Here is a 23,513-nt window from a genome sequence, read left to right as displayed (position 1 = left end):
TTCCTTGACGCAGACCATGCGCAGACTGCCAACATCTCGAGCCTACAGCTCAAAAGCAAAAAGCTAGCTCAAAGAAGAAGAGGAACAAGATCATGAAAGAGAAGTTTTTGCATCGGCGTCGCTAGGGTGGTGGCAAAATATATTGTTCCAATATCAGCAATATTTATTATTAAACATGTTGCAGAGGATTGTTCAAATATTAACGAATTTCCATTCTCATGTGTGGTGCCCCATCGGTTCAACCGACAAAGAAACAGATAAGAAGGTAATAGCAATATCGAGCGCTATATACCGTGACCTCCGTGACCCCATATCGAAGGTGCCGTATATATCAAGTTTTTTTGGAAGGTTGTTTTTTTTTTTGAAAACAGAAATGCCATGGTAGTATAGGTCATTTCCGCTTTGATAAAAATAATAACAAACTTTCTCTTGTGTATGGATTATTTTTAGAAAAATATTTTTCAAGGGTTATATTTAACTTTGTCACGAGGTTTGTATTGCCTTTGACTTTAATATTAGAATAATTAGATTAGCATCTATATTTAAATAAAGATCTATAAAATAAAGTGATACAATACATTGAATCACTTAATAGATCATATTAGATTTAGATCTAGATTACTAGATCAGATCTACACTACATCTATATAGATTTATATAGATCTAATCCTTTTTTTATTATTATAATAATAATGGTTTATAATTATATAATAGTTTATTAAGTTTATTTAGATCTAGATCTAGTATTACTATATAGAATACTAGTCTAAGTTATTACTATAAATATAAATTTAAAATTACACTGCTTGACTTAAGTTTTAGACTCTAGTTTTAGTAAGTTTTTACTTTAAAGACTAAGTAGATTAAGACTAAGTAGTACTAGTAGCTAATTTTTACTCTAATATTATTAATATTAGTAATATTAATATAGATTAATTCCATTGGTCATTGGTTCAATTTCATTGTAATAGTATTAAGTATAGTTACTTGTAGATTCTATATCATAAGAGTAATTAAGAGTCTAACTTAACTTTAACCTAACTTTACTTTAACTTTAACTTACTTTAAGTAAAGTTTAAGCTTAACAAGGTTGAAACTGAAGTTGAAGGTATTACATTTTAGATCTAGATGACATAGATGAGTACATCTAATAAACTAATTTAGATTCGATTCTAGATCAAGTAGATCTAGAAGAGATCTATTATATAATTCTATTTCCAGATCTAGAATCTAGATCTACTACTCTTCTAATTAGCAAATTTGTTAAATTGAGGATCTAAATCTAGAGTATTCTAGAGGGAGAGATCTACCAGATCTTGTTTCTTGTGTCTAGTATATACATAGATATATCTATCTTCTAGTCACTTCTAGTCCCCCCCCCCTTCCCCAGAAATGTATAAAATTTACCATTAGTATTATTTATAATTTATATTATTATTATATTATAAATCTAATTAAGATAATACAGATCTAGAATTAATATAATTTTTATAATTCTTAAATATATTTTCTAGATTCTATTCTATAATCTTGATCAGTGAATTCAGTGTTTCCCAAACTGAATAATTGACTATTATAGTAGGTCACCACATGAATTAACCTCTCTATAATAAATTTAAGTAAAGTGTTCTGCTGAATACTCAGAATGTGCGAAATATTCCATTAAGAAAAAAGTTTGGGAAACACTGATCTAGATATATAGATCTAGAGTCTAGTTGGCCATGCGGTTTGCGAGCTAGACTGTTATTCAGACTTATCAATGGTCCTGGGTTCAAACATACAGCTACATCCCCTAATGTCCTGCAGGAGGTTTGGACTAGGAAGTTCATTATCTTCAACTCTGAAGGAACATCCAAAATATGTAAAACATACATTTAATCTAATTCTAACCATCTATGATACATATATTATATAAAATTTATAATTCTAATCTAGATCTAATGTAATATTTTAGCATTAAAATAAATATGCATCATAGATCTAGATTCTAGAGATTTTTATTACTATGTATATACATATTATGAATTATATTCTAATCAGAATTAGATGTCTAGAATAAATTTAAGATTATAGACTTTTAATTGAAAGTTACTAGATCTAGACTGTAAATTAATTTTATAAATGATCTAAATCCACCCAGTTCTAATGGGTTCCTGACTTAAGTTGGAAAAGTAAAGGCGTTTTGGTTGTTGTGCTGGCCACATAACACCCTGCTTGTTAACAGTTAGCCATAGAAACAGATGACCTTAACATCATCTTCACTGAGATTTGAACCCAGGACCCCAGCTTCGGAAGCCGAGTGCTTAACCACTCAGCCACTGCGCGTCCCCACATAACATGCTATCACCAAAATCTTTTAGTTATGGGGCAAAGAGCTGGGACAGTTGAGTAAAAATGCTAAAACAGGGGAGAGGTAGCAGGACATTGTAAGAATTGGTCAAGAAAGATATAAAAAAGCTGTACTTGTTTATCTATGGTAATGTGTGATAGATAAAGATATGTAAAGACATATTTAACAAGGCATTGCTGTGATAAAGTGTTAAGCAATGCTATATAAAGCTCTAGATATTGCATGACAGGTGATTGTTGGGACTCAGTTTACCATGATGTATATATTTAGCATATTAACTCATAAAATCTCTAAATAGTATGAAATAAGTTATAAATGTCATAGATTTTCTTTCTATATATATCAACAAAATGATTCAGCTTTTCAATTTTTTTTACTAAGTTTATAGCATCAAACATTTTTAGAGTAAAAACTATTTATTATAACACATTTTTATAAAAGTTTAATATTGATCAATTCATTCCATCACAATATTTGTTTTTATAACTTATAACAAAATCACAGTTGCAGGAAACGAATGGGACAGACCTCATCATAAAATTTTATTTGAGTGAGAACTTGAGAGGTTAAAATCTTTCTTTTAAAAGTTCTGAATAGAAACAGTTTGGTTGGGCATAATGTGAGACAGGTCTAGAAACAGTTTGGTTGGGAATAATATTAGACAGGTCTAGAAACAGTTTGGTTGGGCATAATGTGAGACAGGTCTAGAAACAGTTTGGTTGGTTGTGAGACAGGTCTAGAAACAGTTTGGTTGGGCATAATGTGAGACAGGTCTAGAAACAGTTTGGTTGGTTGTGAGACAGGTCTAGAAACAGTTTGGTTGGGCATAATGTGAGACAGGTCTAGAAACAGTTTGGTTGGGCATAATGTGAGACAGGTCTAGAAACAGTTTGGTTGGGCATAATGTGAGACAGGTCTAGAAACAGTTTGGTTGGGCATAATGTGAGACAGGTCTAGAAACAGTTTGGTTGGTTGTGAGACAGGTCTAGAAACAGTTTGGTTGGGAATAATGTGAGACAGGTCTAGAAACAGTTTGGTTGGGAATAATATTAGACAGGTCTAGAAACAGTTTGGTTGGGCATAATGTGAGACAGGTCTAGAAACAGTTTGGTTGGTTGTGAGACAGGTCTAGAAACAGTTTGGTTGGGCATAATGTGAGACAGGTCTAGAAACAGTTTGGTTGGGAATAATATTAGACAGGTCTAGAAACAGTTTGGTTGGTTGTGAGACAGGTCTAGAAACAGTTTGGTTGGGCATAATGTGAGACAGGTCTAGAAACAGTTTGGTTGGTTGTGAGACAGGTCTAGAAACAGTTTGGTTGGGAATAATATTAGACAGGTCTAGAAACAGTTTGGTTGGTTGTGAGACAGGTCTAGAAACAGTTTGGTTGGGAATAATGTGATACAGGTCTAGAAACAGTTTGGTTGGGAATAATATTAGACAGGTCTAGAAACAGTTTGGTTGGTTGTGAGACAGGTCTAGAAACAGTTTGGTTGGTTGTGAGACAGGTCTAGAAACAGTTTGGTTGGGAATAATATTAGACAGGTCTAGAAACAGTTTGGTTGGGAATAATATTAGACAGGTCTAGAAACAGTTTGGTTGGGAATAATATTAGAAAGGTCTAGAAACAGTTTGGTTGGTTGTGAGACAGGTCTAGAAACATAATTTTTTGTTCATGCTGTAAACTTCACAATAATGATCAATCTATCCACAGAATTAATTTAGGAATAGCTAAGTATCAGAGGACTTTCTTTATCTGCAAATATCCTAACAAAAACTTTGAAAATGTCAGAGGAATCATGATCAATTTTAGTCATGACACTTGACAGGTATGCTTCATAGGTTTAGTTGGTGACTATCATGTAAGTTGCCCATTACATTCGTCAAGAAAATTGTTTGTACATTTCTAACTTTGATATTTAATTTATTGTTATTGATACCTTAAATTTGTTGATTTGGTTAAGAGTAATGTAGATTTCATTGCAATTCTTGGGCTTTGAATTTTTTCAACCCTAAACCAGAAACATATTTATGAACAGTGACATTAGCCCATTTTTTTTCTTTGTCTGAATAATACTGTTTCGTTTTTGTTACAATGCCAGAGCTGTCTCATACTTTCCTGATGGTGAAATAATTTGTTGCTTTCTTTTATTTTGGTTTTGAATTCATAAGACTATTTTTAGTTTCAGTTTGAAAAGATACATTACATATAGTTTAAAAAGGTGACAAATTTGAACTACCTTCTTGTCGAAATGTTTTTACAGATTGTGTTAATCAATTGATAATATTTAAAGATCTTTGTTGGAATTCAATACTAGCTCACTTAATGCTGCTTCCCTTCTTCTGATCATGAGCTTGTGTTAGGTCTTATTACTTTTCATAAATCTTAGTAGGTCTTATTACTTTTCATAAATCTTAGTAGGTCTTAGTGCCCAACAAAATATTTGTATAGAAAAGAAAACTATGCTTATTAAATTTGTAATTACTAGATTTATTTATATCTGCTGCATTTAGTTTCTATATCAGCCATCTCTTCTAGAGAAAATGTCAGCGAATCCTGATGATGATTCCTGGCCAGGTCAACTGCTGCATCAGGCTGCAATTTATAACAGCGTGGATCTACTTCAATGTTTGCTACAGGTTTATTTTCAACTTTTCTTTCCTTAAATCTTTTTTTCTTTATTTAGATATATGTGTACACAAGATGAAACTGGAGATTAGTGTAATTTTTTTTTTAGTCTTAACTTGGCTTTTTGGCATGGTACATTTTCTTAAACTCTTTCAATACAAGGTGAGAGAGCAATAGACCTCATTTAGTGGCCTGGCAATAAACTCTACTGTTCAACATAGGTCCTTATAGCTCACATATAGATTGATTGATACTACTGTCACATTACTGATAAACACATGGATCTGCAGACACTCATACAAGATAGAAATGTTAATCACAATGTCTCCCCTGACTCTTCCCAGTGTCAGCAACAGGAGTCACATTTAATCAGCAACCAGGCAAATTCCCATACTACATTATGCTATTGTCATCTGTTCTAACTGATTTAGCCTCCACCATGAGTTGCCTTTTGTATTCATCCCAGGATTTAAACCATTTCGCATGCCCCCATTCTCAAACAGGAAAAAGAATCAGTAACCATTTTATCAAAAGTTTTGATGATTTACATTTTATTTACTTTCAATATAAGAGAGCTTTCCTCCAAGGATGTAAAGAAATATGTATTAGTGACATACAATAGAAATACAGGACACTTATAGAAGTCATCTAATATAGCTTGTAATATTAACATAGAGATGTTTAAGTTTATTCCCTTTATTCCATCATGTTTCAAAAAAACGATAACTAACCAGATCATAGTACTCAATTTATGTAGTTCATTGGAAAGAATTTTTAGTTTGGCAATACACTTTGCCCTTATAGATGTTGTAGAATAAATGAACCCAATTTAAGTTGCTGTCAATGTGTTGTATACTGTTTACTATCCATCAAATTGTAATTATCAGAATTATTTTTGATTTACCAAAAATATCTTTTGTAGCTTTATGGCTTATTTTTACATTTTAATTTTTGTCAAACTAGGATTTTTCCTTTGTATAGTTATACTATTTTTAACTTTGAACAATCTTGAACAATCTCTGCAAAAAAAATGTAATTGTAAAGGTTATCTCAGTAAAATGATTATGATTTTTTTCTATTGTACTTAAAATGCAAGTTGGAAAGTAAGTGTCCCAATGCAAATCTTTTATTTTTTAGGGAGAAGAGCGTCTCAATATAAATGCACAGGATATTTGTGGCCGCACTGCTGTTTACACAGCTGTTTCTAATGACTCTCTCCAATGCCTGGAGCTTCTATTGGACCATGGAGGTAAGCATAGTCACTATATAGTCTAATAAATGTTTTGAATTTTTAAAACCAACAGAACAAAACACTGAATACTTACATCAGTGATTCCATCTGACTTATTGTGACCTTCATCAAATCACAATGTTCTTCTGTGGTCTCCCAATATAGACAACAAAATGGGATCTTAGTTAATTCTAATTTGTATTCAATGGGTTCACCACATAAAACAGATTGGAAACGGATAACCTAAACTGTGCGCACTTTTTTTTTTTAGTTGTAAAACAATATTTCCTAAAAATGTTATGCATTCCATGAAGAGGTTACTAGAAAGTCAATGTCTCCACTTTTTGTTTAGAATTTCACTCGACCTTTATCATTCTCTAATTCAGTGTAATCAATGAAGAGATAGAAAAAAATTAATGAGATTCAAAGCACATTGACAATCTGTTTAGTTTTATCTTTTAAATGGATACACACACACAAACTTTGAACTGATAAGTTTATGTTATCACCTTGGGCTAGTCAACAGCACACCATAGATAATCTCTCACAGTGTATTGTCTTATACACCTTTATGTTTTCATTTCTGTTTTTAATCTGATCATTCAGTGTTCTGTCCAGAAGACATTTCTTGACATTTAAACCAGAAAAAAATTGAATATTAAATGGAGTGAGATAAAGAGTGGCTGCTTGTTTACTTTTGGACATGTAATTTATTTGTAAGGATGATTTCAACTTGAAATGCATTTTAAGTTCTCTTTGAATGAAACTTTTTTTTTTTGTTTTAAGCTGATGCCAATATCCCAGCAGGAGCAAGATGTCATAATATGGTATGTGTATGTTAAAACCATTCATTGTTTTTGATATAAAACATGAAACATAAAACAACCTTTATATTTTAAAATTGTATTAACATTTGACATATTATACCCAATATTCAGTTCCAAAATATCATCTATTATATTAAGACATTAGCTTTGGAAGAATGTAACCTGCACCAAATTAGGCTCACTATTAGAATGTAGCCTGAAACAAATTAGGCTAACTATTAAATATAACAACTGATCATGTTTTTTATGGATTAAGAGATATAGTCATAAAGCAGTAAACTAAGGTAATTTTTTTTTAATTGGCTAGAGCAGATATTATCTTGTAAACCTTCTAAAAGTATTGCAAAGTAGCCAGATTAAAAAAAAAATAAATGTTGTATATTCTGAAACTGTATTCCTTTTGGCCATTGTGGGGTCCTGTGTTGAAATCTGGGATTTCGAATTTCTGGATTTTTAGGATGCCTTTGTGACTACCCAACTCTAATGGGTACTTGGACATTAGTTGGGGTAAGTAAAAACCATAGGTTGTTGAAATGGTCACATGACACCCTTGTTAACTGTTGGCCACAGAAACAGATAACCTTTACATCATCCGCTATATACTTTTTTTTTACTACTCATTGGAAAACATAAAGATAGATTTCATATTTTAAGAAAATTACATAGTTGAAATATTACAGGGTGTTTTTATTTTAAAAAATAACTTCAAATGGGAAAATTATTGTCACTTTATTTCAACTTAGATTATATTTCAAAATAACATTTTCTAATATAAATAAAGATTTATGGATGTATGTTCCTCATAGATTATGGTTATTTGATTATCTGTATAAATCAAGTGATAAATATTATAAGTCGTTCATACTTTCATGTACTTATCAGTTAATAAACATTTTTTGTAACTATCTTTTTATAAAAAGAAATCGTAATTTTTTTTGCCTGTAGTTAGAAACTCTGGTTCTGTTAAGATCACATTTCTTGATGTTGTAGAAACATATATACATATCTATATATACTTCATGTCCCATTATAATTCATTTTCTTGTGTTTTTAAACTGTTTAAGATATGAATTAGTTAATTTCATACATTGGATTTGGATTAGGAAACTTTTATTGTTATGTATTTCTTTTAGACACCCTTGCATGAAGCTGTCCTAGATAGCAAACTGGAGGCCTTAAGTATCTTGCTGGCACGAGGTGCCAATGTAACAGCAATCGATGTCTCTGGCAAAACTCCTTTGGCATTAGCTAAAGACATGAAAAACAGAAGAGCCATTGACATTATTAAAAATGAAAAAGGTTTTTACTTTTCCTCCACTTATTTGTATGTAATGGTTTCCAAAAGCATAGTGTAGCTGTTATAAGACCATTATTTAAATAATTGCAGTTTTATACCTACTATTGTCCCTCCTCTCATCATTGATCTATTCCTTTTCTATTTTACAGAGAAAAAGAAAGTGTTACTTGATCAACTTTCTACTGGTAAAAATATTATTTGTTTCTGTAAAATAATCCCTAAGTTTAAATATTATTTTTTTGGTCTTCTTTTTTTACCTTAAAATGTACCTCAATAAATATAACATTTGTACACTGCAAATATAACTAAAATAAAAAATCCATTTACATATCCATTGAATCCTAAATTATAAATACAATACAATTCAAGAAAACACGTTATAGAGATCTGGGGAACAAAAATATGTGATATTCCATTACTAGTAAGTACAATTACTTTTATTTCTTCTCCAGAGTTGTGTGAAGCTTGTGCAGAGGGTCAGTTAGAGAAAGTCAAAAATGTTTTGGACAGAAGTGGGGTATATAGAAAGCATGTCATCAATATGACTACCAAAGGTTTATCTCCACTTGGCATGTAAGTGTCCCATATTTCCTGAGAACTTTAAAAAAAAAATGTTATAGATTGAAAATGTGTGCACATAAAGGAGACTACCATTATGGCTACCAGACATTTTTTTCCTTTGACATTGATTCCTTAGAAACTTTTATCATTGAATGTTTGGGAGAAATATGGGATTATGAGAAGCATGTCATAATCTAGATTTTGAAATTTCCACTTTGAAAAAATGTTGGGGTAACTGACTATTTACTTATGATTTTGCTGCCCATTTGAGCACTAGATGAAATATCAGAATGTGTATTCAAATTTCATGTCAGCTGAGCTATTTGTCATTGTGTTGGCTGTGGATGGAAAAAAAATTATTTAATTTTAAGAGTCAATATTGTGCATCATAGGCTTAGTAACTGTATCAATGCTGTATCTGTAAAAGATGTGTCTCTGTAGGTTAAAAACTTTTTAAACTACTAGAAAATTTTAGAACCCTTGCCTTAGCTAAATACTTTTTTTTCGTATATGCATGTGACGTAAACTTTTTAAAAATAAAATATATTTATATATGATGTAGATGTATCCAGATTTATTGTGTATATATATATATTGGCCTCCTTCAGTCGTAGAACGACTATGGTTCATCTCCAACACTTTTTCATATGGCTGTGGAGCCCTATTTTGGAGAGACACTCCTGTCCACATATGTTGCAGGTCAAGGTGACTTTCGCTTTGGTGGTAGAAGAGCTGGCCATTTTCCGTATGGCATGCTTTTCTTCAAGAGCTGAAGCACATGTTTTCTTGCTGTCCATAGCTTTCTTGCTCACCGTCTGTCTCCAACTAGTGCGGTCTAGGGCTATGTCTTCCTAATAGTCAGTATCAATGTTCTCTGATTTTAAATTCTGCTTTATCACATCCACGTAACAGAGGTGGGGGCGACCAGTTTTTCTTGACAAATACAAGTTGCCCATACAGATTGATTTTCAGGATGCGATTGTCCTCCATCCGGCAAACATGTCCAAGCCAGTGCAGGGGGCGTTGCCTGAAGACTGTAAAGATGCTGGGAAGCCCCTGTTCTCACGAGGATCTCACTATTGCACACTCTTTCTTTCCATGTTATTTTCAAGATCCTTCAAAGGCAGCACAAGTGGAGTGTGTTTAGTCTTGTTTTGTGTAGGTTGTCCACGACTCACTGCCATACAGTAGCGTGCTAAGAATGCATGCCTTGTAGGCCTCCATTTTGGTTGCTGTGTTGAGCTTCTGGTTTTCCCAAACTCTTGGTCTGAGTCTAGCAAAGTTTGATGCAGCCTTCCCTATGCGTTTTATTATTTCCTTTTCTAGAAACAGGTCAACTTGAATTGTAGATCCAAGATAGCAGAATCAATTTACGGCATCTAGCTTCTTATCGTCAATGAGGATGGAGGGTGGTGCTGTAGCAGGTGGTCCCATAACATTAGTTTTCTTTGTGCTAATGGTTAGGCCATACTCTATATAAGCCTGAGAGAAGCGGGACATTAGTGACTGAAGCTCCTCTTGTGAGTGTGCCACTACCGCTGCATCGTCTGCAAATAGCATATCTCTTACGAAGGTGGTTCTGATTTTAGTTTTGGCCCTCAGTCTAGCAATATTTAGAAGTTTGCCATCAACTTTGGTATGAAGATAGATGCCTTTGGTGGATTTGTCAAATATGTGGTGGATCAGCATTGAAAAGAGTATTCCAAAGAGGGTTGGGGCCAGCACACATCCTTGTTTGACTCTGCTGTTTACACTGAAACTTTCAGAGCAGGCACCATTAAACTGCACAGTACCCTTCATATTTTGGTAGAAAGAGACAATAATATTTAGCACCTTGGTGGACAGCCTATTATCTGTAAGATTTTAAAGAGGCCTTCTCTGCTGACTAGATCAAAGGCCTTTGTCAGGTCAATGAATGCAATGTACAAAGGCATTCTTTGCTCTATGCACTTTTCCTGAAGTTGACAGATGGAGAAAATCATATCAATTGTGGATCTCCCTGAGTGAAAGCCGCACTGTGATTCTGGATAGATCCGATCAGCAAGTTTTGTAGCCTGGGAAGTATCACTCGAGCAAAGACTGCCTAAAATGCTTAGGAGGGAGATGCCTCTGTTGTTGTTGCAGTCACTTCTGTCACCTTTGAAATAACATCTAAAATTTATAAGCTAAATTTCTTTGTTTTGTTTACATAAACTTTTATTTTTTGGTAGAGTCTCAAAATGTGGATACGTAGACATTTTGAGTTATCTCTTAGAAGAGGGAGCATCCTGCGTCAGTCACAAAGACACTGGACTTACCTTGCTACACCTAGCTTGTGAGTCAGGAAATATTGACATCATACAAATCTTGCTTAAGGTATATTTTTTAGGCTACAAAAGACTTCTTTATGTATGAAGATGTCTGGAAATGCAGACTATATACTACTATACATAGTATTTTTATAAAGGAAATACTTTATTCTATCAAGACCAATTGTTATAGAAGACCTGAACACATCTGCAACGTTGCAAGCTGTGAGCAGTTTAGCCCAATAGCTCGTTGCCATGTCACAGGTTGTGATGTCAGACGTGTGGCATAGCATCGAGCTACTTGTCTTAACTGCACACAAGTTGGGACATCACAGGTCAGTGTTCAGGCCTTATATAATGATTGGTCTTAGTTCTTTGAACAGTTTTCATTGTATAATATGTCTATTTTTTTTTAATTGTAGATGTATCCAGATTTATTGTGTGTTAGATCTGTTGAGCATCAGTTACCAATACACTCAGCCGTCATATGTAATAAAGTTGAAGCAGTCAGGTTGCTGCTAGAGTTTCCTTATCCTTCTAGTCACTTGTTGACATTTACTGACCCGGCTACATCTCTGAGCTATCAAATGGGCCTTGAGGTGAATGCTGAGGATGCATCAGGTGAAACACCACTGCACATTGCTTGCAGAAATGGCTATGCAGAGATTGTTAATCTGTTGATGACCTACACTCTGAAAATAAAAGTGGAGAAAGAGTTGAACAATCCAGAGGCATTGGGGTTTACTGTAAATGATAGTGATAGTGAGGATGAGGAGTCAGACCTTGAACTCCCAGAACAGAACAGTGGTCAGTCAGACCATACTGGAACAGAGGAGAGAGAAAAATTTGAAACTATATACCCCGTAGACATCAACCTTCTTAACCATGATGGGTTCTCACCTTTTCATCTGGCCATAAAACACAACCGCCTGGATGTTGTCAAGATTTTACTGAGAACCAGGAAGTCTCTGCTATCTAAGCTCAAGATGAATGATGCTGAGGTTTCTGTTCTGATGTTTGCTTATGAACACAGCAGCATGGAAATAATGAAAGCCTTGCTGCAACATGGACTGAAAGATGATGAGGACAAAGTCTTAAATGCAGCTTTTTTTTCTCAGGTAAACTTGATTTATTTTTAAGCTGAACCATATTTGATTTTGAAGTATTGTGCACTGATCATTATAAGAGTTTGATTTATTTGTATTTGAAGTTCATGTGAAATTCAAATAATTGTTCTTGGAAAGTCCTTAAGTATAAAAAAAGTGTTAAATGGAAACAAGTGGGTCTGATGGAAGACAAGGTTGGAAGAGATGCAGGCATAAAAACCTTTGAGGATAGGTAGAGACCTGCTGATTTAATGAAAATTCTGTAGTAAAGTCTATTACTGTTACAAAATTAAACCTCATAGAGCAGTGATCCCACTTGTCTTACTTATATGAATTTTATAATTTATTGGCTATCTGCTCTAAAAGATACTTGAGTTTGATTTTCCCTGAAACTTCTGGTAAAGCTGTAAATTTACCAGACAACTTTAGGTTTCAAACCAATGACACTTATTTTGAAATTTTGTGTCAATGTCTTTTAGTACAATATTAACTTTAAAAAAACAACAACCTTTCTTTAAAACTGTTTTATTGTTTCAGGATTTAGCAGTAAAATGGCTGCTGCTAAGTCACAAATCTGGTAAAGATTCAACTCTTGGAAGAGCCATCAATAAAACTGAAATGAGAAAAATAGCTTTAAGGCCATCTGAACAAGAAGACAAATGTTTATCTTTGGATCCAGATTATAAATCTCGATTTCCTATAACCCCTGTTGCAATATTGTGGGAAGGTTTAGGAATGTTGGACAAAATGGAGTCATCTTGCTTGGTTGCTGCATGTTTCTTACACAACCCAGCCATGAGCCCTGCACTCCCGGAAGACATCTGTCTCTGTGCCATCACCAAAGTGGACATTTCCAAAAACAGTTTTGAAAAATTTCCTATATTATTGTTGGGTCTTCCATCCTTGACCTTTTTGAAAGCTTCTAGAAACCAGATTGCAGAGATTCCCGAAGACTGCACCATTTCTTGTTTGTTTCTGGAGGAGCTTCATCTCAATGAGAACAAAATCAAATCTCTGCCCAAGTTTATTTTCCAGCTTCCTCAGCTGAAGTACCTGGACGTTTCAGTGAACAAAATCAAAGAGCTGCCTCTAGAGATGTGGGAGGCACCAGCACTCATCAGTTTGAACCTCTCCAGAAATTGCCTGTCACAACTCCCATGTCTGACCAATGATCAAATGTTTTCAAAGTTTACAGGCAGTAAGCTAAATAAATCTGGACATTTTGCTCCCAACCGCTCCTATTCCGGCTCTGTCACCAGCTTTGATGAGAACTGCCAACTAGTGGATGAGACTGAGTATGTTATAGTGCCAGTCAATGGTGTTAACCATAAGCCAGGTAAATATTTCACTCTTTGTGTCTTGAACAATGTTTATTGTTAACTGATAAGTGGACTTGCCAACATCAGGGTACAGTCACAGAAAACACAATAGCACTGATGAAATAAGTTGAGTGAGATAAAATATTTATATTTATACTCTTTTTTTTTCCATGCTTGTCCTAGATGTAACTAATAATCAGATTCTACGAGTGAATAAATGGCAGTCAGGTATTACAGTGGTAGATAGTGATCCCTGGAAAGGTTCTAACCATCAGCTTTCAGGACTCAAGCAGCTCTGGCTCAACATGAACAAATTTACTCAAGTTCCATCATGTCTTGTTTGCTGTGCTCCTAATCTAGAAGTTAGTTTGTTTTTGGTTTGTTTTGGAAACACATTTAGTATTGCTGCCTCAACCAGGGACATCATATTAGCCTTTGATAAAGAAGAATAGAGACATTGATTATAATTTTATGAACAAAAAGGATACCATTAAACAGTAAAATACTTGTTTTTTTCTAACCTATTTAGGTTCTTGTGTTGTCAGACAATCCTTTAACTAGCATTGGTAGCATCACAGATTACCCACCATTTCTAGTTGAGCTTGACCTCTCAAAGACTGGTATATCCAATATGGATCCTTGGAAACATCCATTTGATCAGTCACATGACTTTACATGTTTGGCTCCAATGAGTAGGTGAGAAATAAGTATTTTTTATTACAAACCTTATATCATTCGATTTGTCTGTCTGTCTGTATCTGTCTGTCTGTCTATTAAAAAGTTTGTACACACTATTTCTTCCACACCCAATCTTGGATCATGTTGAAATTTTGCACAATTATTTCTTGTATCTGACAAAACAAAAATTGATAAAAAAAAATATTAACCAATTAGTTAATTAACTCTTGGCAATTAATTATTTTGTTTGGTATCAAACAAAGGAACAAAATTGTCCTTGACATGTGGTATTAGTTGAATAAGTCCCCTTTATTCTCTTTGTAGAGAATTAGGATAAAAGTTTGAAACTAACAACAGATAATTATAAAACCTTCTATTTTTATAAGCACTTTGCTAGCATAGGGGCTAGGGCATTGGCTTGAGGAGGCTTGAACCCTCGAGTTCGAATTCAAGTCGTACACTTTTGTTTTTTATAAAATGCAATTAAAATGCGATCATGGTAACATTCATCCATATACCCAATTCTTTGACACACACACCACTCCCAATTCCCAAATGGTTCAGACAGTGATAAGATCATAGCACATTGAGAAAGCTAGAAGCATGAAAATGCTTGAAACAAAAACAATTGGTAAAAATATTTCTAATCAAACAGATTTATTATTGTTAGTCTAGATCAATTACAAACTAATTAATACAAATACACTTAATATAAGCTTTGTTTTTTAAAATAAAGTATCTTATGTGTGGTTTTTTGCCCTGCTCTCATTACTTTACTGTAATTTACTTGGCATAAATAATGTATTGTTTACACTCATCATTTTTCATTCCGCTTAATCTTTCATGTTGGGAAAAAAAACCTACATAAACCAGTCTTATAAACTGAGAACTCGAATTATGTTTATCTGTTGGAGCACCTGTTGATCAATTTACATCAGTTCATTACTTTGCCTTCCATCCTAAAGTTCTCACCTAAATTTTTGGTTTTGCCAGTTTGGGAAGATAGCAATATATATAGGCTAAAAGAAATATATAGATTCATATTATGGAAAAAAACAAAACTTTTTCTTCAGCATATGATATTAAGCTTCCCTTTGAGACCTTGCAGTCACTGGGGTAGATATTGTCAGATGTCAATTACAACTCTTTCTGTTATCAATAAGTGAATAACAAATTTTACTTCATAAACAAGGGTTGCATGTGTCAGGTATTCCATAGAGCTGTATGTACCCAGCCAGATAACAAAAATTTCAAATTGAAATCTTATTATTACAGCTAGTTAAACTTGACAAAACATTTGGTCAGAAGCAATGAATTGGATCATTCCTCCTAATCTTCCCCACATTTAATGTCTATAATAGATATAAATATTATTTTGTTAAATTTTTAAAATAATTTTCATTTCTTGCTTTCACCAATCTTATCAAGCTCCCTTCTTTTGTTTTCACAGTTTTTCAACCAACAAATATTATCCAACATCTAGACTATCCAGCCCTCGCTCCGGCAGCTTCCCTCGTTTCAACAGCATCTCTTCCTATCATAGCATGTCGCCGTCCTCCGGACAAAGAGACTCTCTCTTTCTGCCATGTCTCCACCGCTGTCACAGTACTTTGAAAAAGTTGGAGAAGCTGAACTTGTCTCACAATCGTCTGTCGAAAGTTACTCTGACAAAAGATCCACTAGCAGATTTTGATAGCCAAAGTGTAATTTTTTGAATTAAAAAAAAAAGCCATAGACATAAAATTTTTTAATCATCTGTTTATATTTCATGTTTAGTTTTCTAATTTTAATGTGAGTATTTTAGGCTCAGGACAAAGACTATCATCATCATCATCATCAAACTCCATTTGAGAAAGGGCTTGAGAGGCTCAAATGCTCTCTTGCAAAAGCCCTGGACAGAAACCCTGCTGTCTTGCGTAGTGCATAAATGTCGCAATACAGGTCGAGAATTTTGGGTTTCCAAGACCTGTCGAGATGGAGATCAGCAAGTCTGGGGCAATCAAACAGAATATGAGGCACGGTTTCCTCTTCTTCCCCGCAGCGGGGCACAGTGAATCAAAATTTGCCCATAGCCACGAGAAATATGAGCTATAATAGCTTGCTCAGGCCTGGACAGCCTCCACCATGGGGAAGTGTGGTCAGGGCGCCTCATGCACTCCCAGACTCCACGGGCTTTTTGGGACTTGTCCCAGCACTCAAACCACTTTTCCATTTCTGTTTTTTGAATTATAGCCAGGTCTTGATGAAAGCTTACAGCCTGTTTAGTGGGTGGAATTTGCCCTCCCTGGTGGGCCAAAGATTCTGCAATGGTGTTGTTAGTCACACCTATGTGACTCGGTACCCACTGCATTATTACAGGGGTGCCATAGCGTTGTTTAATGTTATGTGAAGCCATGATGACAGTGTTGATATTGGGGGGCCATGGTCCAGGGCTTTGCAAAGCCTGTAGTACAGATTTTGAGTGAGTGACCACAACAATCTGTGTTGCCCTCAAATGAGAGAGTCAATGACTTTTAAGGCTTCACAGACTGCCATGGTCTCCGCATCAAAACTGCTAACACTACCACATGGTCCAAAGATTTTGACTGAGTAAGAGCCAAGAAAGTCAATGTAGGCTCCATAGCCTACTCTTCCAGAATCTATTGATGCCGACCCATCAGTGTATGCAAAAATAGCACTGGGCTTGAAGGTATTTTGGTTTCCAGAGCTAGGATTTGAAGGTCGTTAGATGAACGACTTAGCTTAGTGCATTAGGGTCTACTAGTTTCAAGCGTATGTCTGGGGTCATTGGCGACACCAAGGGGGATATTCTAGTGGCATGATGCATTAAAGACTGCATCTGGATACGTCTTCTGCATCTCCAACCACCCACTAGTTATCTAGCTGGGAGGTATTCATCCAGCCTTTTATACCGCTTATAGCAGGTTAGTACTGACCTTTCCCTCCTAATGTTTAGTGGACCTATATTAGCCATTATTTCAGCCGCATTTACTGGACTTGTCCTAAAGGTTATAACTCTTTGCTCTTCCTTGAAATGCTGAGTAACCAGTTTAGCTAGCTAGTTATTGGTTGTGTTCTAAAATCAGAGATGAAAATGTCTGCTTCCTCTAATGTTTCATCTTGATATATTCAGTTCACCCGATACTGACACTGTGACTCACAATAATATTTTTTGTACTCAGTTCGATGTACTTTGTCCTATTTGTTGTACTTACTCTTGTTTTATGTACTTTTCTTATTTGTTGTAGTTTTTTTTTTTACTTTCTCTTGTTTGATGTAGTTTGTCTCTTATCTGTTTGTAGGTCATTTTACTTTGTCTTGTTTGATTTACTATGTCTAAATTTTTGTACTTTGTCTTATTTATTTATTTATTTTTTGTATTTTTTTTTTTTTTTAACTTTGCTGTACTTTGTCTTATTTGTTGTACTTAGTCTTATTTGTTGTATTTAGTCTTATTATAGGTTATCCTAACTTTTTGTTTTCATTTGACATGTCTAGGTTTGTAGTATGGAATCTGAAGAAGTTCAGTTGAGGCTTTTGTTTCCTCATTTGTTAGAACTTAATCTTTCTCGCAACTTATTGACTTCTTTACCTTCTGATATTGGAGAGTTGGGAAGTTTAAAAATACTCTCCTTGACTGGAAATATTAAATTAAAAGAGGTAAATATGATGCTTTTTATTATTCACATATACCAAAACTTGTTTGCTGATGATTATAAGTAATTATAACAGACAATTAAATTAAACCAAAAAACTCTTATGTAGCAGACATATAGTAATTTAAAAAAAAACAATGAGGTTTTGAAGCTCATAGGGCACTCTGATTAATCTTTGCAATGATGAGAGGCTATATATGCTAAAAAAAAAACAAAGAGGCCATAAAGGTTTAAAATAAATTATTTTAGCCGCGGAAAAAATGGGCCATTGTTGATTTGTTTCATAATTAACAATGTTCAAACCATACTTGGATCTATTACACCAAACTAAGGATAAGAATGATAGTATCCTTGATCCTCTTTCCAACTAGCAGATTGTGATAAAACAAGTTACCTTCCTGCATGGAAGCATACACGCACTATGACCAACCTTTGTACTTTTCAGAACTTTCATAAGATATAATTTCAGTCTAGTAAATTTATTAGATGGTAGTGAAGGTCTGTTTGTTCCATTGCCTTGTATCAAAATTATTTTTTTCTCCTGTCCTTTTATGTCTTTTTCTGGTTTGTTGAAAATGTTTAGTATACAAATTTGTATTGAAATATGTTTTTTTTTATTGAGCGTTAGCAGTTAATCTTAAATTGTAAAGATTCACTGATAGCTACTTATTGTTTTGATTCTCCTAGTTGCCACCAAAGCTTGGCCTTTTAAAAAATTTATGGAAACTGGAGCTTGACTTATGCCCCATTGATGGAGCTATTCAAGACTTTTTGCTGAACTCCAGATATCCAGTCAAAGACATTCTTGGCTTTTTGCAGTCTGTACTTGAAGAGTAAGTCATTCAGTTTGACTAGATTGTAGAATAGAATCATTTCAGAATAAAACAATGTACTGCTATATAATTGTACATGTTTTTGTTTTTCAGATCAACAGAATACAATTGTATGAATCTAATGCTTGTCGGCTTCCACAAAATTGGCAAAACATCGTTGTTGCATCGTTTGAGTGAAAAGGGAAAGCTTCGTTACAAACCATCAGTAAGTAGTTCTTTTGTTTGACAGCCTCTTTTATGAAATGATAAAAACCTGAATAGCTTTAATTGTTTTGTTCATTTGTCTACTGACTAGCACTGGAGAGATAGATTGAAGATGGCCGAAGGCACCAAGCAGTCATTTCCCTTTCTGTCTACTGTTGGAATTGATATTAATGAGCTCATTATTGAAAGAAGAAGCAAGGGACAAGTTATTTTTAGAACTTGGGACTTTGGTGGCCAGGTAAGACATAAGAAACTCTGTTTGACCCTCACTAAACTTCCCTCTTTTCTCCACATGTCTGCTTTCTGATCTCTAAGATTTCTCTCTATCCTTGTTGAATGTTCTGTTGGTGCATTAAGATTTGCTTGATGCCGATTTGCTATAAAAAATAAACTTAATAAATGTCATTGATAAATATCATATTTTTTGTCAATGAAAGGTTAAAGTTTTCAAAAAAATGCTTGAAATTTTTTGAAAGCTGTAGAACTTGCAAGAATGTATAACTTATAGTTTATCATGAATTTAAGAAATCTAAATGCTAAAAGGACAAAACATATCATTGAATTTTTAATATTTTTTTGGTGTTGTTAGAAAGAGTACTATGCTACACATCAATATTTCCTATCTCCTCGTTCTCTCTACCTGGTAGTATGGAGCATCACTGAAGGGGAGCGAGGTGTAGAGAGTTTATTACAGTGGCTGGTCAATATACAGGTAAGGAAGGAGATGTGGGGCAATGTTTGGTTTTCAAGAAAAAAATTTTTTTCTTTGAGCCAAAGATTGATATGTATAATGAACTGATGTTAACTGTAGGAATAGCTTCTTAATATAAAAAAAATTAAATGTTCTTTTTGTTATATATGCTTCTTTTAAGAGTTTAGAATGACTCTGTTTCTTTTATAACACATTATATTATTTTTTAAAAAGACTTCAATTTCCTGTACAACATATGCATTATTTGATTTAAGAAGCAATCAAAAGTAAAGTGGTGACATTTTTATAGGCCAGAGCTCCTGGGGCCCCCTGTATTATAGTTGGCACTCATCTAGATGTGCTACATGACAGAGCCACTAGGAGAAACTACCCAGAAGACTTTGAGCAATCAATGATGCAGATGATTGATAAGATGTTCTTGTCGAACCAGGAGCCTGAGAAAAGTGGTCTTCCTAACATTTTAAAAGCTATCAATGTCAGCTGCAAGACAGGGGAAAACATTAAGCAGCTAGTGGATGATATTTATGAATGTGTCTTTGAGCTGAAACATCCAAGTAAGTTGTTTAAAGTTCTTAGATATCACATTATTTTAGGACAATGCAAAAGGGTTTTGTTAGGCCAGGACAGGTGACTGCTGGTGAGGCCTGATGGTGATTTTTCAGTGTAATCTACTTTATGCTGACAAGTCTCTATTTTCATATTTCTTCTGCCTAAAGCTAATGTATTAGAGAATGTGCTCTTTAAAATAATAACCTGATTTCTTTTTATGAAATGCTTAAGTCAGTTTTTTTAAAAACTATTTATTAGCTGAAAAACTTGACCACTCATCTTGAAGATGTTTTTTTTTTAAATAAGCAACATAAATAATATAATAATAATAAAAATAAATAAAAGCACAATAGGTTGAATAAGTAAGATTTTTTCATTTATTAAATGATATCTTTTAGGATCAAAGACAAGATATCTCATTAAGCAGAAAATTCCTCGGAAATATTTGCTGCTTCAGATGATAGTCCGACAGCTGGCTATAGAGAGAATTATAGACTTTAAAGAACCAGTCCTCAGTAGATCAAAATATATGTAAGTCTTTTTTTTTTTGAGAGATTAAATTTTCTTTTCATGCACTAAACTTCTGCCTGGCTTTTGTAATCTCCCACCGTCAGAGACAACCCGTGGCGTCCATACATTACGCCAATCAAGTTGGACTTATAACCCGTAACTGTTGTCTCCCATGCTGTTTTGGCCGCTTTGCAGCAGTACCAGAGTTTCCTCTCCGGGGCGCATTCCTGGGCCTTGGATAAAGGGGTCATGGGTGGCCCATGCGTCATGATCCCTCTCTCGACCTTGCTGATGTGATCCAAAGGAATGCATCGCGTTACATTTGGCACCAACTCAGTTGCAGAAGCTGCCGGAGGGAATTTCATAGCTGATACTCCAAATGCCTAAGGTGCTTCACTCCTGATTTCTCCTCGAGTTTGTCTCCTGAAGCCTCAGTACCGCATGGCAGCGGGGTTTGAAGTCAGAGTACCCCTCTCCTAGATGAACTGCCTTACTAGGCTGACGAGCTCCATCTGCCCGAAGATCCCGGTTTTATGGCGCCAGGTATCTGCCTTCACCCCTTCACCTGTTAGTAAGAGCAGTTTCGCCGGGCTTAATATCTAAGCCACACGAGCAGGCCAGGTGCTGGACTTAGTTGTCAGAGGCTATTAGGAGTATTTTATAGACAATGGGAGCTTAACCCCATTGACACCCCTGGCCATGGCGACCTTTGAATCAAAGATATTGTTATAAACCTGGTGGTGGCACAAGTGGGGGTAGTGGTGTGTGTGTAGTCAGCCGACGCAAATCGCCCCAGGCCAGCGCTAGACGAGCGGTCAACCGTGACAAGTTACGACGGTCAGCCGAGTCGAGTGTCAAGAGCCTAGTGTGTGAAGTCAGTCCTGAACTGTTGAACCCAGTGCAAGCCTGGAACGAGATGGAGAGGCCAGTGCAAGAGTTGATATGGCGGAACGGTGTTATCAGAGAGATATTTGTACAGTGTACGTGTTGCCAATTGTACAGTATTGGCTGTTATTTATTCAACTATTAAAGTGTTACGTTACTTTGGAGCCCTGAGTTGTCAAGTTCTTTAAGTTGGTGGTGTGTAGTGCAGTTTGCAGAGAGCCTGGATAGTGAGATTCGTAACAATATATATTATATATATATATATATATATATATATATATATATATATATATATATATATATATATATATATATATATTAGGGGTGCACCGGATAGTACTTTTTGATATCCGGCCGGAGCCGGATATAACCGGATAGTATAATTAGATATTCGGCCGGAGCCGGATACCTACATGACTCAAACAGCTCGTTTTACTGAAGTTTTTGCAAATCTTCTATATAACATACCTATATTCATATTATTTTGTTATTTACATTCTTACTTTAAACTCTATCACTGATTGATAAATTAAAATGAACAGCATTTTTTTTACAGATAAGCTTATCATAAACTAATCTTTGTAACATGAGATGGTGTGTGCGTATGTATTGTAAAGTAGAATGTGGGATAACTCATGCAGAATATATAAACATATATGTAACTAATGTAAATCTTTCAAAGGTAAAGTTCACTCTTGGTTTTATAGCGTAAATCTTTCTTAAGTACAATCTAAGTTGTATAGTGGGTAGATGTTTGTGTTCATGTATTTGACACCATCAACTTGTCATTAGGCTCGTGTTTTAAAGGCCACAAACCGCTTCTGGTTTGTATCTAATACAGATAATGGCTTAGTAAATATCTTAAGTACAGCAAATTTGCAGCCGTATGCTGGCCATTAAATTTTGTACAATGCAAAACATAGCTGCTTCGGTCAAATGACTCATTCAACCAATGGGCAGTTAAACCAAAATATGATTCGGTGGTATTATCAGCTGTCCAAGTGTCCGTTGAGAAAGCGATGCTTTTAGCATCAGATAGCATTTTACGAAGCTTTGAGGAAATATTGTCGTAGATATCTTTGCTATGGCCAAGTGAATGCGTTTAGCATTATCACTATTAATATCCCACAATTTAGCTTTGTCTAAGACCTCTTTAATCCCTGGTTGCTACTAGTGTGTGAGGCTTGACGAATCACTGGAGCTCATACAGGCAGTGATATTACTTGATGCTGATTTTAATGCAGTCATTTCGTTGAATAAGTCTGGGTGTTTCGAGCGTAGATGACTAATCATAGTGGTGGTTGAGAAGTCTTTAGGTTTACCTGGTTTACCACGTGACATTACTATTTTACAAGCATTGCAAACTGCTTTAGAGTTGTCCATTGTTTTGACATTAAAGTAACGCCATATAAGTGATGACTTTTTATCAGCCATTATTATTGTTGTCCAATTTACTAAAGGCCCTTACAAGCCACTTTAATACCCGTGGCTTGTGTAACAAAATACTTGTAGGGATGTGTCCTGTAGTTCAGCGCCCTAATTGACATTTCTCTCCAAGTAAACAAACTTAGTGTCATCATCTAGTGACCTCTAGACAGTGTCAATATGTCTTAACAATTTGGTTTGTGGTCCAGACCCTTGAATGACAATCTCATAATAAACAAACTCATACCAGATTAACCTTATAGAGATTTGGCTTGTAGTCCCGCCCCTAATAAAAATTCTACTCCAAGTAAACAAACTCAGTTCCCTCATAAGATGTGACCTCTAGAAAGTGTCAACGCGTTGACATCTGGCTTAATGTGGTCAGCTGCCTATCCGTGAACTCAATGTTATGGACTAAACAAACAAAAGGAGGTGGGGGGGCTCATCTCTACC

At 34.8% G+C, this 23,513-nt stretch overlaps 1 protein-coding gene across 8 annotated transcripts in view; it reads left to right on the top strand.

Annotated features, from left to right (window-relative positions):
* Positions 1-369: 369 nt before the first annotated feature.
* Positions 370-23,513, top strand: part of LOC106054811 (leucine-rich repeat serine/threonine-protein kinase 1-like) — a 42,629-nt gene continuing 19,485 nt past the window's right edge. Inside the window, exons 1-22 of one of the 8 annotated variants that reach the window (XM_056020392.1) lie at positions 721-834; positions 2,855-2,915; positions 4,065-4,179; positions 4,865-4,990; positions 6,117-6,228; positions 6,997-7,037; positions 8,171-8,336; positions 8,484-8,519; positions 8,787-8,907; positions 11,106-11,250; positions 11,606-12,301; positions 12,827-13,625; positions 13,792-13,970; positions 14,138-14,304; positions 15,737-15,989; positions 17,785-17,946; positions 18,630-18,775; positions 18,869-18,980; positions 19,071-19,217; positions 19,569-19,691; positions 19,981-20,245; positions 20,639-20,771. In XM_056020392.1, the coding sequence (XP_055876367.1) occupies positions 4,895-4,990; positions 6,117-6,228; positions 6,997-7,037; positions 8,171-8,336; positions 8,484-8,519; positions 8,787-8,907; positions 11,106-11,250; positions 11,606-12,301; positions 12,827-13,625; positions 13,792-13,970; positions 14,138-14,304; positions 15,737-15,989; positions 17,785-17,946; positions 18,630-18,775; positions 18,869-18,980; positions 19,071-19,217; positions 19,569-19,691; positions 19,981-20,245; positions 20,639-20,771 (3,899 nt within the window). In that variant the 5' untranslated portion in view covers positions 721-834; positions 2,855-2,915; positions 4,065-4,179; positions 4,865-4,894. Of the gene's footprint in view, positions 491-720; positions 835-1,444; positions 1,862-1,958; positions 2,916-4,064; positions 4,180-4,864; positions 4,991-6,116; positions 6,229-6,996; positions 7,038-8,170; positions 8,337-8,483; positions 8,520-8,786; positions 8,908-11,105; positions 11,251-11,605; positions 12,302-12,826; positions 13,626-13,791; positions 13,971-14,137; positions 14,305-15,736; positions 15,990-17,784; positions 17,947-18,629; positions 18,776-18,868; positions 18,981-19,070; positions 19,218-19,568; positions 19,692-19,980; positions 20,246-20,638; positions 20,772-23,513 lie in introns of those variants that run through there. The other 7 variants (XM_056020397.1, XM_013210895.2, XM_056020395.1 and 4 more) reach the window with 7 other exon arrangements.

This window comes from Biomphalaria glabrata, chromosome 2, assembly GCF_947242115.1.
Source record: "Biomphalaria glabrata chromosome 2, xgBioGlab47.1, whole genome shotgun sequence".
In the NCBI taxonomy this organism is placed as follows: Eukaryota; Metazoa; Mollusca; class Gastropoda; family Planorbidae; genus Biomphalaria; species Biomphalaria glabrata.
Note: the sequence above shows the minus strand (reverse complement) of the source record. Positions and strands in the feature narration are given on the sequence as shown.